We start from the raw sequence: 12,954 nt of genomic DNA on the forward strand, positions 1-12,954 counted from the left end.
AAAGCAATAAAATGAAAAGAACCAATAAAACCAGGGATACAATGTTGATATTCTTACACATACATTTTAAGTCATTTTCTATCTCATGTGACTATAGTAAGAGGAGGTGAGGGCAGTTCATAGGTACTACTTATCTTGGTTTCCACTCAGACCATGGCGAAAGAGGTTCTTATTTGAGAGTAAGGAGGAGATCTTTATACAGGGAGATTAAAGGTACAGGCTCAGCAACAAGCACAGTATCATAACAGCCTCAGAGCTTGGACTAGGCAACAGGAATGACAGGACTGCTAGAAGCAGCAGTCCAAATTTGAGTCATAGTTCAGGGCAAGAAGCTCAGTTGTCCCAATGGGTTAACGTGACCACCACCAAGCTTTTAAAGGCAGGGCAAAGCGAGCTTAGCTGTGAGACTCCTATGCCTTGTAGAATGTTCAACATGCATAAGTAGTTGACAAGCCAAAGACTGGAAAGTTGTAGTCCACATAGCTAATTGGCTATTCAAATCTGTGGTTTTGCGAAAGCCCTTATCTTCCCAAACTCTACACATCCATGGAGCAACTGTGAAAGAAGAGCAAATTTCAGATTTCACAAACTATAATTTAGTTTCCTCCAAGAATATTAAAAAGAAGTCATACAATATAATTTCCCATTTTATGTTGTGGACCGGACCGCCCTGCAATCTTCAGATGAAGAGTGCTATGCAAATTTATAAATAAAATAAATTGCTCGTTATAATAAGTCATCCTTATAAACTAAATTTTGGATAAAAGATCAGCTAACTTAAAATCCAGTGTGATGTTATTTTCTCTTAATGTATTGGATTTCACAGTTCTTGTGCTCTTTGGATGAATAATCAGCACAGAAGCATAATATTGCAATAACATGGTGATCTGTTTTAAGCAACTAACACTTCCCCTAAGGCCTAAGATGCAATCATGTGATGCTGCTTGTTTTTCAGACAGAATGACTTTCTGTGAAATTGACATATTTGGCTACAGTGCCAAAATTAAGGGAAATGGGTAGCTGCTATTTATTACTGGATGCCCATTTAAGAAAATACTTTAACACTGACAGTAGTTGCTCTAATAGATATACTACCTTAGCTATTTTGTATGACTTCATCCCTGCAAATAGAAATATGCCTGTTTGTGTTCATTTTCTTTTAAAAAAACATTTATTTGAATTATTTGCAATACAAATACAATATACAATAGTAAGTTGGTAAAAGGATAGTATAATGCAACACAAATATGGATTAATCATAGATAGTTAGTTGCCAGTTAGAACCAATGGTTATTAATCTTAACTCATGTAAAATATAATGTGTAAATTTATGTAATGCATTGTATTCACTTAATTCCCCCCAAAAGAATGTATGCATAGAATCCAGCATTGCCCAAACAGACTTCTGCTCATGCAGACTTCATCTTCCTCTCCAGTCCCCTGTGCACCCCCAAAATCAGAGCCCCCCAACCCCTTTGGAGCAGATTTTGAGGACACAAAGAGAGCTGCAGTGGGGAGGAGAAAAAGGTGAAAGTCTCATTGCACAAGCTGAAGTTTGTACTGTCTGTGCATGGAACATGTTAGATACAAGCCTATGAATTTTTTGTGCCTTGAACTCTTACTATTCCAATAAAAGATAGATATAAATATCATAAAAGGTTTATTGACTATTGTATCTATGCCAAAAATTTAATGTTCAGATGGGTCTTTTATCCATTCTGTATTCTTAATGGAGGTTACACCTTCAGCAATAATATATTTCTTTTCTTTTCTTTTCTTTTCTTATCTCATCTGAGCTCAGTGTAAAGGCATCCAAATATTTTTTAATCTCTTAAATTATGTTTTTACTGGAGGAGAATTATTGAAGCTTTTTTTTTCTTTTTTTCAATAGCCTAATGATGTTTATGCATTTATTGAGTTAATTCAGTCTCTGTACATTAACAGACGGTAATCTTAAATTATCCATTATTCAGTTATACATTTTTCTCTTTCCTTTAATTATTTTGTTCATGTTTCATTTCTCCCTTCCCTTCCCTTCCCTTACTTTCTCAAGAAATTCTAACTGTTTCTGCTTGAGAGAGATGAAAGGATTAATAACAGCAGCCTAGCATTAAGTGGTTAGGTTTTATTTGCTTGTGGGAAAGAACTATTGATTATGTCTAACAAGTGTTGACCTTCGGTATTCTGCAGTGCAATCCATTATTTTCCAAACAAAAACTTAAGAATAAAAGTAGTCCCTCATCTGTCTCTCTCTTAAACAAATGGTCGAAAATTACAGGTTTCTTCTTAATATTTTCAGATGCATACCTGCTAAAACATCAGCCTCTGTATTGTCTGTTTTAAGTGAATATCCTGCCCAAACATTTATCTGAATTGCATTTTTTACTCTGTAATTAGCAAATCTTATGAAAACTTCAATTGATATTTTTCTTTTTTCAGATCTTAAATTTATTTTAATAGCACCTTCTATGCCAATGCACATACTGTACTTATTTCAATTCCAAATAAGCCTTTAACAGCCCTTCAAAACAGCATGATAAATCTTGTCCTTCAGCAGCTTCTCTCCAGGGCTTCATTGATACTTTTTATGCTCATGCTTTTCTATTGTTATCTCATGTACGGTAGTCATAACTTCTTGGCATCCTTGGACTATAGACTACATTTTTATTTTACAGACTGTTAATTCTGTAATTTTTACAACTACTTATCTCTTTCTTGAATGATTATTTATCTAATCTTTCATCATTCACATTCCATTTTCTCTTTATTATTTTCTGTAACAGTTTTTTCTATTATACTGGATTTTTTTCAGTGATTCTTTCTTCCTGGGCTCTGATTATGGTTCAGATATCTTAACTGCATGGCATACTAAAATACCAAACTTTTCCCTTATTTACACACATACTATTTACACACATAGAAATGAGTTACGAGTTTCAGTTAAAATAAGCCAGCTATGAATCTGTCAATAGCTGAGAAGTTCATGCAAAGTGAGGCAGGTCAGCATTTAGTGCAAAGCATTTTATATTTATGTTTCTGTGCTCACAACCAGAGGGGGATGAGTGTCATGGGAATCTAGCATGTACACAAACCAGGACTGGACAAGGGCAGAGAACTCAGGCGAGAAATGAAGTCTCCTTTGGCACTTCTTGCAGAAAGAGTATGGACTTTTTTTGCTGCTGCTTACATTTTTCAAAAAGAAGTAGCTCTGACAAGGGATGGAGTTTGTTAAAAATAATTGGCAAAAATTATGAACCACAGATTAAGAAGAATTTTTAAAAGTTGTTTTTAAGAGGGAAAAGGTGGCTTCATCCTCCATTTAACATGATTAAATAATTCTATCAAAAATAATTCTATTCAATTGTATTGAAAAGCTTATTTTAGAGTGAGCAAAAGCAAAAGAATTAGCCCTGTATAGCAATTATGGAAAATGGTGTACTAATATATATCACTTTTTCTTTGCTAGGATGATTGTCTTGTAAAGGTGTGGTATAACACTGATAGCTGGAAATCAGCAGTCACACCTCCAGTTACAGCACCAGAAGCAATCACACAGGAAGTAGGCTTCTCATTTATTTACTTGGTTCATCCTCGGTCTGTTAATGGGTTCTCCTGGCGAAAGACAAGTAACTACATGCCACGGTGAGCATTTTTTCACTGTTCCATCTTTGAATTGGTAGAAATTGTGAATGCTTTCAAATTTTGCCTTGTGCTCCCAAAATTGTGCCAATATTATTTAATCAGCCATGGTTGGGTAATTATTCAGATGAATCTAAGTAAGTCTTCACCGGTAGTGATCCCAAAACAGATAAGATCAGATTATGGAGCTATATAATCAGTAGTAGACCGTGAGGTTCGTCTGTGCTACACACCTGACCTCTCTCCAGCTGAGTTGCTGCTGCCAATCAGGCCAGAGAATGGGAGGGTTAAGGTCAATGCAGTGCAAACTGGTAGAGCCAATACGATGCTCTTGGCAGTGTGTTTGCACAGCACTGACCTTACCACCACCTCATTGCTCCCCTTCTACACCCCAGTATTTAGCAGCAACGGGAACATAGAAATGTCAGGTGAGTGGCGTACCCTCCACCATGCTGTCCACTGCTACTGCATGTAATAGGCTTCCTTAAAATGCCACAAGCAGCATGTAAAATATCTGCCACAGTGCAAAGCCTCGTGAACCATCCCGCACTCGTAACACACTGAAGGTCTGCTGGATGACACTTTTGCAACATTGACATCAGTTCCGTACAAGTGTTCTGACATTAAATGAAAAATCACCTTAATCTACCTGGCTGGTGGGCATAAAAGTTCCTATAATACACAGTAATAGTAAGTGATTTCAGCAGCGCGCTGTCTGGCCACATTTTGGTTCTCCATCACTGCCTCGGCACTGAGTAATTGCTTAGTTTTACAGATCCGTGAGCGGAACATAGTCATCGAATGAGAGTCACTTAATAACAATCACACTAATTGTAGGAAATACTTATACAGTGGTACCTTGGTTTTCAAACGTCTCGGAAGTTGAACGTTTTGGTTTTTGAATGCCAAAAACCCGGAAGTAAATGCTTTGGTTTCCGAACAAGCCTCGGAAGTCATTTGTGCCACGTGGCTTCTGCTGAGTGCAAGATCTGGAGACCTAGCTGTCAACTATTGAGTCTCAGTTTTCGAACGTTTCAGAACTCGAACGGTCTTCCGGAACGGATTACGTTTGAAAACTGAGGTATCACTGTACATATAACGTTGGAAGTTTGTGTCCTCACCAGTGTTGCACAAATAGCATCCGAATATCCTTGGCTATAGGGAAACAAAGCAGGAACCTAATATATCCAAGCCCACTGTGGCTCGAGTTGCCCTAACTTGCACCATACTGCTGCAGTAGAAGGGTGGTAAGGGAATACCGTGTTTTCCCGAAAATAAGACATACCCATAAAATAAGCCGTAGCGGGATTTATATGCATTTGCGCAATATAAGCCATACCCTGAAAATAAGACATAGTGATGCGGCGCCTTCCTTAAGACGGCCTGGATAGGCGTGGCTATGCAGCGTACCGACGCTGAGCGGTTAAAATAAGACATCCCTCGAAAATAAGCCATAGTGTGTTTTCTTAAGGAAAAAAAAATATATGACAGTGTCTTATTTTCGGGGAAACATGGCAGGAACATGTCTTGCATTTTAAAAAAATGTTATTTCCAAGTATTCATTCTCATGCATGTGTAGTATTGACTTCAAAGCAGAAAAATATGGTAGCAGCACAGTATAAAATTCAGAAACCCCTGCGGAATTTTAAAAACTTTTTTTCTGTCCTAGTGGTGCCGTATGTAATGTGCTGTTGACGTGCTGCAAAGATAATATATGCCGTCTCTGGGCAGAGACTTTGTTGCCAAATGACAGTCTGTTATATGGAGGTGGATACAACCATTTGCCTGAACCTGTGAAGTCAACTAATAATTTTAAGAGGAATGCTTCTAGTAAAGAGAGCATGAAAAATGCTTTAGAGGTAAGAAGATAATTACCTGACTTTGAGTAAGCCTCCCAGATCATTATGGTTTTGTATTTAAAGTGACAACCATACTAACTTGCTGACTGTTGAGAAATAGCAATCTGAGCTATATTGCTGCTGCTAGATTCCTTTTCTGCTTTTGTATAATATGTCATTTTCTCAACAGTTAAATCTAAAGCCCTTTCGACGAGGAAGGAGGAGATCAATAGCACTTGCACATACTGGATACTTGCCACATCAGCAAGACGCTCACGAAGTTCATCGAAACACTCCACTGCAATCAAATGCACTTTGCCACTTCCACATTGCTGCCAGCATCAACCCAGCTACAGGTGAATGCGAATGCCAATTTTTGCTTTATAAGTGGGTACAACTCATTTTAAAATTATCCTGCAAAAGTAATATAGACATACTGTCAGATTGTGAATAATGATGAAATAAAGCTTAGCATGGCTTCAGTTCAAGGCTTTGGCTGCTGCTGAAGATGATTAACAGAAGATAATTTATGTTAACTCAAGCAGGGCCGTAAGATCTTTGCATGAAGGGTGGTATATAAATTTTATAACAATAACAAAAACCTCAAATGAAACTATGCCATATAATCTGTTTAGTTTCTTTGGAAGTGAATCACACATGCCATGGTTGGGTTATGTTGGCACCTTGCAGCCAAAGAGAAGAAAACTAGACTGGTCTTTGTCCATTGGACACGTCTCCTTACTTGTGTCAGATAACATTTAGTTTCTGCTGCTGAAATAAAAGAAAATTGGAAATCCCAGTGGGCATGCCCAAAATCTCCAGGTGTACTTTAAAAAGCTCTTTGAATTTTGGACATGAATCATTGAGGTGTTAATAACCTACTTTCAATCAGTCATATTTGTATTCTCTTTTTTGTGGACAGAGGGGAGTGGGGTCTATGTATATCTCTGGGTGTGCTTTATTAAGAAATATAGGGTTAACTGTCCTGTGATTTTTGCATGTGTGTGTTAATGTCCATCTTCTAATGCAGTTAAGTTTTACTTACTAAAAAGGAAATAATTTAAAAGTTATGGTAGATCTTTGAAGAGAAAGTAAGTTTAGTCTTTTGCTTGTAGACATTCCTTTGCTCCCTTCCATCATGTCTCTGAGTCTTAATGAAAATGAAGAAAAGAGTGGGCCTTTTGTTGTACACTGGCTGAATAATAAAGAATTGCATTTTACCCTATCAATGGAAGTCTTTCTACAGCAACTAAAAAAGAGTTTTGAGCATATTTCTTCAGAGGTCAGCACTGAAGAGTCTAATCAGACAGAGATAAAATCTGATGAAGGTAAAGTGCCTACTGTTGATTTGTTTGACTCTTTTTGGAAACATTGTGATGCCTATAATACACCAATTTAATATTTAGTTTGTATGTCTTAACAGGCACCTTTAAAATGTGCTCCAGAGGATTGGAATCTTCTCCAGCAGATTTTGAGAGCACATAGAAGGTTGTGGTGGGAGGAGAGGAAGGAGGAGTTCTGTTGTATGTGTGAAAGTCCATTTGCAAAATTTTGGATTCTTTCCCTAAGTTCATGAGAGAGCTCATTGTCTGTGTAACTCTTAACCTTGAAGCCATGACCTCTAGATTTTGATTATTTCATTTAAAGCGTTTTAAATTAGACATGAATTACCCACAGAACAAGGAATATCTCTCACGTGGACGTTGCTTTGTTAGATAAACCAAATATGAAATATTTTTGAAAATAGTCATAGTAAATTATTGGCAGGCATAGGAAATTATTGATGGGAATATTGAACATGGATATTTGACTAAGTGGTCTCATTTGCATGTCACTTGAAAAAAAAGTTAAACTTAAGTATGGTTTAAAGGTGACTGCTCAGCATGCAGGTGCACAAGGAAAAAATAACAGCAAATTTTCTCTCCCTTCTCCCACTGCTGCCACGCTACCATTACATCTGAACCTAGACTTGTGGCTTGTCTTTGCCAGACAAAGTCTGAGGTGTAAGTCAAGAACAAGTCTTGGTTACAGCTTGTGGGTTGATTGGAGAGAGTCAGCTCCAAGTCTTGGTTTGAACGTAACTTTGATTGAACTCCCAGTATCACGGCATGAGCGACGGGTGGCATGAAGTGGCAGCTATTTCCTCCCTGTTCACTTGCACACTGCACTTCACCTTTAAACTACAGTCAAACTTAGCTGAGGTCTAAAGTGACATGTGTGCTAGGTCAAGGTATGAGTTCTAGAAAATGCTGTCGAACATCACATTGCCTGTAACTATAAGGATGGTTTCAGTGTGCAGATCTCTTGACAGTGACACTTTTTTTCTCCCCAGAAACCGATGGCAATAGAGAAGATCAAAAAGGAAATCAAGAACTTGTTGGTGAAAAACCAGCTACAAATTCAAGCTATATCCCCTTGTCTTCTTCTGTTGTTGATCATGAGATTGAAGTACAGCTGTCTGAATGGAATAAAAATGCAGACATGTTATTTAGTATTCATCCTATGGATGGGTCACTGTTAGTATGGCATGTAGATTGGCTAGATGAGTACCAGCCAGGCATGTTTCGCCAAGTACAGGTACTGTGGCTCTTTTGAATAAAATTTTAAAATAGTTTTGAGGTGTTCCACCTGGTTCTAATGCTTCTCTGTACCATTTCTGTTTTTAGGTATCGTTTGTTTCGAGGATTCCTGTGGCCTTCCCTACTGGTGATGCAAATTCGCTCTGCAAAAGTGTAGTGATGTACGCCTGTACAAAGAATGTGGATCTTGCTCTTCAACAAGGCAAACAGAAACCATCTAGCCTTGGGCGTTCCTGCTCGATGTTAATCTCTTCAGGCCATAGTAAATCAACCAACAGCTTAAAATTAAGCATCTTCACCCCAAATGTGATGATGATTTCCAAACATGCAGATGGGTCTCTAAACCAATGGCTGGTCAGCTTTGCAGAGGAATCTGCCTTTTCAGTTGTACTCAGTATTTCCCACAAATCAAGATATTGTGGTCATCGCTTCCATCTTAATGACTTGGCTTGTCATTCAGTACTTCCATTGCTACTTACCACCTCTCATCATAATGCAATAAGGACACCGGCTGTTGACAGCATAAAAGAGTCGTGTGACCTCTCGCCATCGAGACTTCATGATGCAGGCACAGCAAGCACATCACAGGATCTCACTGCTGTTTACAGTGAACTTATCCTTTGGAGAGTTGATCCAGTTGGGCCGTTATCTTTTTCTGGTGGAGTTTCTGAGCTTGCAAGAATTAATTCTCTTCATGTCTCTGCCTTTTCAAATGTGGCATGGCTGCCTACCCTTATACCTAGTTATTGCCTAGGTAAGTCCCTCCTATAAATAAATAAATAAAATAAGGAACATAGCAACAACTCATAATGATATCTGAATAAAAATGTGTGTAAATGTATCGGTACTCGTTGATCTTTTTTACCTAAATTGGACTGTTCATAATTGCCTTTAGGTGCATACTGTAATTCACCAAGTGCTTGCTTTGTTGCAAGTGATGGACAACATTTGAGACTGTATCAAGCTATAATAGATGCCAAAAAACTTCTCTGTGAACTATCAAATCCAGGAATTTCTGTAAGTAAAGGCCAGTAGGCTTATTAATTACATAATATCTAACAGAAAGATCACAGGGAGAGGATTAAACTCCTGCCACATGCATCAAGTCTAGCTTGCCCTGTAGTTTAAAAAAGTATGACTAATCTTTTTCAGGCTTGATTTATCTTGGCTCCTGAAATTATATGGAGATTTTTATGTTTTTGAGCTTCGCTTAGATCAGGTATGGGGAAATCTGTGTCCCCTTAAATGTTTCTGGACTCCAGTTCTAATCAACCCCACCTGGAATGGCCAATGACCAGGGATGATGGGAGTTGTAATCACAAAACATGTAGAGAACCGCAGGTTCCCCATCCCTGACCCTAACAGAAAAAAAACTTGTATTGCCCTAAGGAATTCACAAAAATAAAAATTCTCACTCTTTGTTAAGTAAAGCAGAAATACCTTCTCGTAAAGTCCCAAGTGATTACATTATGTTAAGATTCAGACAATGGTTTATGAGATATGACTGGATGTAATCTCACAAATTGTAACTACTGACCTTTATAACTCTACAGAAATACGTTGGTGAAGTTTTTAACATCATAAGTCAACAATCCACAGCTAGACCAGGATGCATTGTAGAGTTGAATTCCATTACAGAGCTGGTAAGGCGCTTGCATTTTGTGGGTGGAAACATCATTGTTTTATTTTATTCAAAAGAAATAACCTGTTCTCTAGAAATAATATGCCTTCTGAAAAAATGAGCAAAATGCTATGTTTTCTTCTGTGGTTCCTAGAGTAAGGTTACTAGACGTCCCCGTTTCCTGGGGACAGTCCCCGGATTTACAAATCAGTCCCCGTACAAAATCCATTGAAGTTGAAAAGTGTCCCCGGATTCATTGAAAAAAATCTGATAACCTTATCCTAGAGGGCATTCCAATACCTTTAGGGTTAGCTCATCCCAACCGAGGCCAGGCAGGGTCTAATCATTATGATCCCATCCTGGGGAAGGAGAAGGGCCCTATCTGGCACTGTAAGAACAGGGTCTTGGCTCAGGAATGGGGAGTGGCTTTGCAAAGATTGTCTTTTTATTTATGTTGTGAGAAGGACTAACCTTCCTTCTCACCACCAAACTGGCCGTAAGCACACTGCTTCCCAGCCTTGGCCCCCTCAGCTCAGCTCAGCTCAGCTCAGCAGGGAAGTGAAGAAGGGGAACCACAGTATCCTGCCAGGGTTGCAGTGAGTTTGCCAGTCATTGGCAGCTGGTGTGGGGAAAACTGGAATCTCTTTGCCCTCTCTAACTGGGCATGAGTCTACTAGCATAGGTATAACAGTACTGCCCCACCCTTCTCTGCCCAGAGTCAGGGGATGCTACTAACCAGTTGCCACCTCGCGTAAAATTGCCTCATTTAATCAGTAGTTGGATGAGGCTTTTACACAGCCTGTGTAAGAAGATGAAACACATTGGAGAGGAGGAGGTGTCAGTGATGCTAAGGGAAGCCTATTATGAGTCACACACTATTGGCAGCACAGTGGTGAGTCAGTTTGAGACCCCTGGGTCATCTCACCTTGTGATTCCAGACTGTAGTAGGAACTCAGTCTGCGCCAATTTCCTTTGATGGCTGCAACAGCTCATCATGTAGGAGGTTAGAGAGGCAGTATTACACCGGTGGAGGTGGAGCGGTATAGCCGTTCCTGCTTTTATTCTACGGCTTCTAGGATTGGGCCAGAAAGAAATAAAAGTAGGCATTATTACCACTCTCGGGGAGAAGGTCCCATCATAAGAGAATCAACAGAAGAAGCAGTTTCCTTTGCTCTAGCTCCACTTCACAGCTTCTCTAGGGACTCCTTTTCCCTGATTTTTCTGTCAACCTCTCAGGGGCTAATCCACCCCTTGCCTCCTGAAAATGTGTTCAGCAAAGTATCACACATTTTCAGCATATTCTATTGGAAACTTTTTAATTTGGGCAGAATGTATTTTAATATGCTTTTTTATTATTTAGCGTGGTGGGAAAATGCAGCTACTTCACGTTTTTCAAGAAGATTTCATTTTGAATAATCATGAAAATAGACTGTCTGAGAAAAACACCATGCTACCTGACTCTGGTAAAGCATATCTATCTTTAGTAACTTCTCAGTACAATGGCATTATGACTGTGTAACAATTTGTAAAAATATGAAATCTAAAGCAGTGATTGTATTCTAGATTATAGTAAGAAAATGGGATTCCTGTCCTGTAAGCAACAGGCTTATGCTAGTATACTGTTAATGTTTTAGAGCAGTGGTTCCCGAACTTGCCCCCCTTGGACTACTTGAAGATTGTTGAAGGTCTTGGTGGACCACCTAACAATTTTTCTACCTGCTGTAGCCATTGTAATGTGGTGTGCTGTTGCGGTATTGTTTTAATTGTCCTTTTATTTTAAAATTTAAACATCTTACAGATTCTGTGGAATGATAAGCGTTCTGAAATGACTGTATACTAACTTCTGGTTTTTTGACAATTTACCTTGTAATATCATTAGTTATAATCGTGTTTCCTAAAATTCATTTTTAGTCTTTAAAAACAAAATAGTTTCACAAATGTTCATGTCCACAAGGCATATCTGCCAAAGATTTCCCATGCTAGCCAATGCAGAAGGCCAAATGTTGCTAAGAGCCAAACTGAATGTCTTAATTACCTCTAAAGCAGGGTTTCCTCAAACTGGTCAATGAGCTTCATTTAGGCGGTCTGTGTCTGGATTTGTGGTTGAAGATGGAAACAGCACACCCATCCCATTATTCATACCGATTGTTAATTGTATTTTATTGCTTCTTTTATTGTATTACAATTGAATTTTATTCTCCTCTCACTCTGCTGTGTATGTAAACCAGTTATTGTACAGGCTCAGTCTAGAAAAGCATAATCTGAAATTCTGAATATGTAGTCCTTTTGTTCAGAAGCTGCTGTTCAACAGTGCTAAATTGCCATGGCGTGTATAATCATTTGTATATGTATAAAGGGACTCAGTGGATTGAGTTTGACCAGCATTCCAGTCCCATGTTTAGAGTTGCATCTAGTTCAGCCCTTAGTTCCAAGAACTCGTGCATCATTAGAAAATTAAATTCTTTTAATTTTTATTTTAGTGTGGCAAAAGTAAAGGAATTTTCAACGGAGCCACATTGAAGGAAGAGACTTAAATCCCTAGCTACTATCACAGTGAAAATCATCCCTCCCACATATGTGAAAAGTCCCTTTTTCACTTCTGAGAGCTTTTCTTCCTCAAAGCCAATTTGGGGTGGTTGTGTGATTATAAATGGCGTTTCCATGCACTCTGGTTGCCGTCACAGTGTCCCATTGTGCCAGAAGCAGTTTAGTCATGATGGCCACATGACCCGGAAAGCTGTCTGTGGACAAACGCTGGCTCCTTCAGCCTGAAAGCAAGATGAGCGCTGCAACTGCATAGTCGCCTTTGACTGGACTTAACCATCTTACTTTTACCCAGGCTTCCTCAAGCTTGCCCTCCAGATGTTTTGAGACTACAATTCCCATCATCCCTGACCACTGGTCCTGCTAGCCAGGGATCATGGGAGTTGTAGGCCAAAAACATCTGAAGGGCTGAGTTTGAAGAAGCCTGCCTTTACCTAATCAGAATAGTGTTTCAGGAAGTAAAAGTTGAATCTTCCCTTCTTGTGTGCTGAGAACCTGATGAAAATCCCTCATGCTCTTGTTATTATTTTTAATAATGTTTTTCCTAATGACACCTTTACTGTCACATCTTGTTTGGCTCTTAGCAACACGGAAATCAGTATGACTTACTCTGAACTAATTGTGCATAGAATTGTGACCCAAGGCTCAATTTTTATTCTCTCTCATGAGATAATAAATCCCTTTGAAATGTATGGTGTGCCAGAGTGTCTGGCTTGTTAAATATTGTGTGTGT

At 38.8% G+C, this 12,954-nt stretch overlaps 1 protein-coding gene across 1 annotated transcript in view; it reads left to right on the plus strand.

Annotated features, from left to right (window-relative positions):
* DMXL1 (Dmx like 1) overlaps window positions 1-12,954 on the plus strand; it is a 69,583-nt gene that overhangs the window by 14,666 nt on the left and 41,963 nt on the right. Inside the window, 9 exon segments of the mRNA XM_033164138.1 lie at window positions 3,467-3,642; window positions 5,309-5,498; window positions 5,668-5,833; window positions 6,593-6,805; window positions 7,810-8,054; window positions 8,144-8,810; window positions 8,952-9,073; window positions 9,610-9,699; window positions 11,038-11,140. Of these exon segments, the coding sequence (XP_033020029.1) occupies window positions 3,467-3,642; window positions 5,309-5,498; window positions 5,668-5,833; window positions 6,593-6,805; window positions 7,810-8,054; window positions 8,144-8,810; window positions 8,952-9,073; window positions 9,610-9,699; window positions 11,038-11,140 (1,972 nt within the window).

Source organism: Lacerta agilis, chromosome 11 (genome assembly GCF_009819535.1).
Source record: "Lacerta agilis isolate rLacAgi1 chromosome 11, rLacAgi1.pri, whole genome shotgun sequence".
Lineage (NCBI taxonomy): Eukaryota > Metazoa > Chordata > Lepidosauria > Squamata > Lacertidae > Lacerta > Lacerta agilis.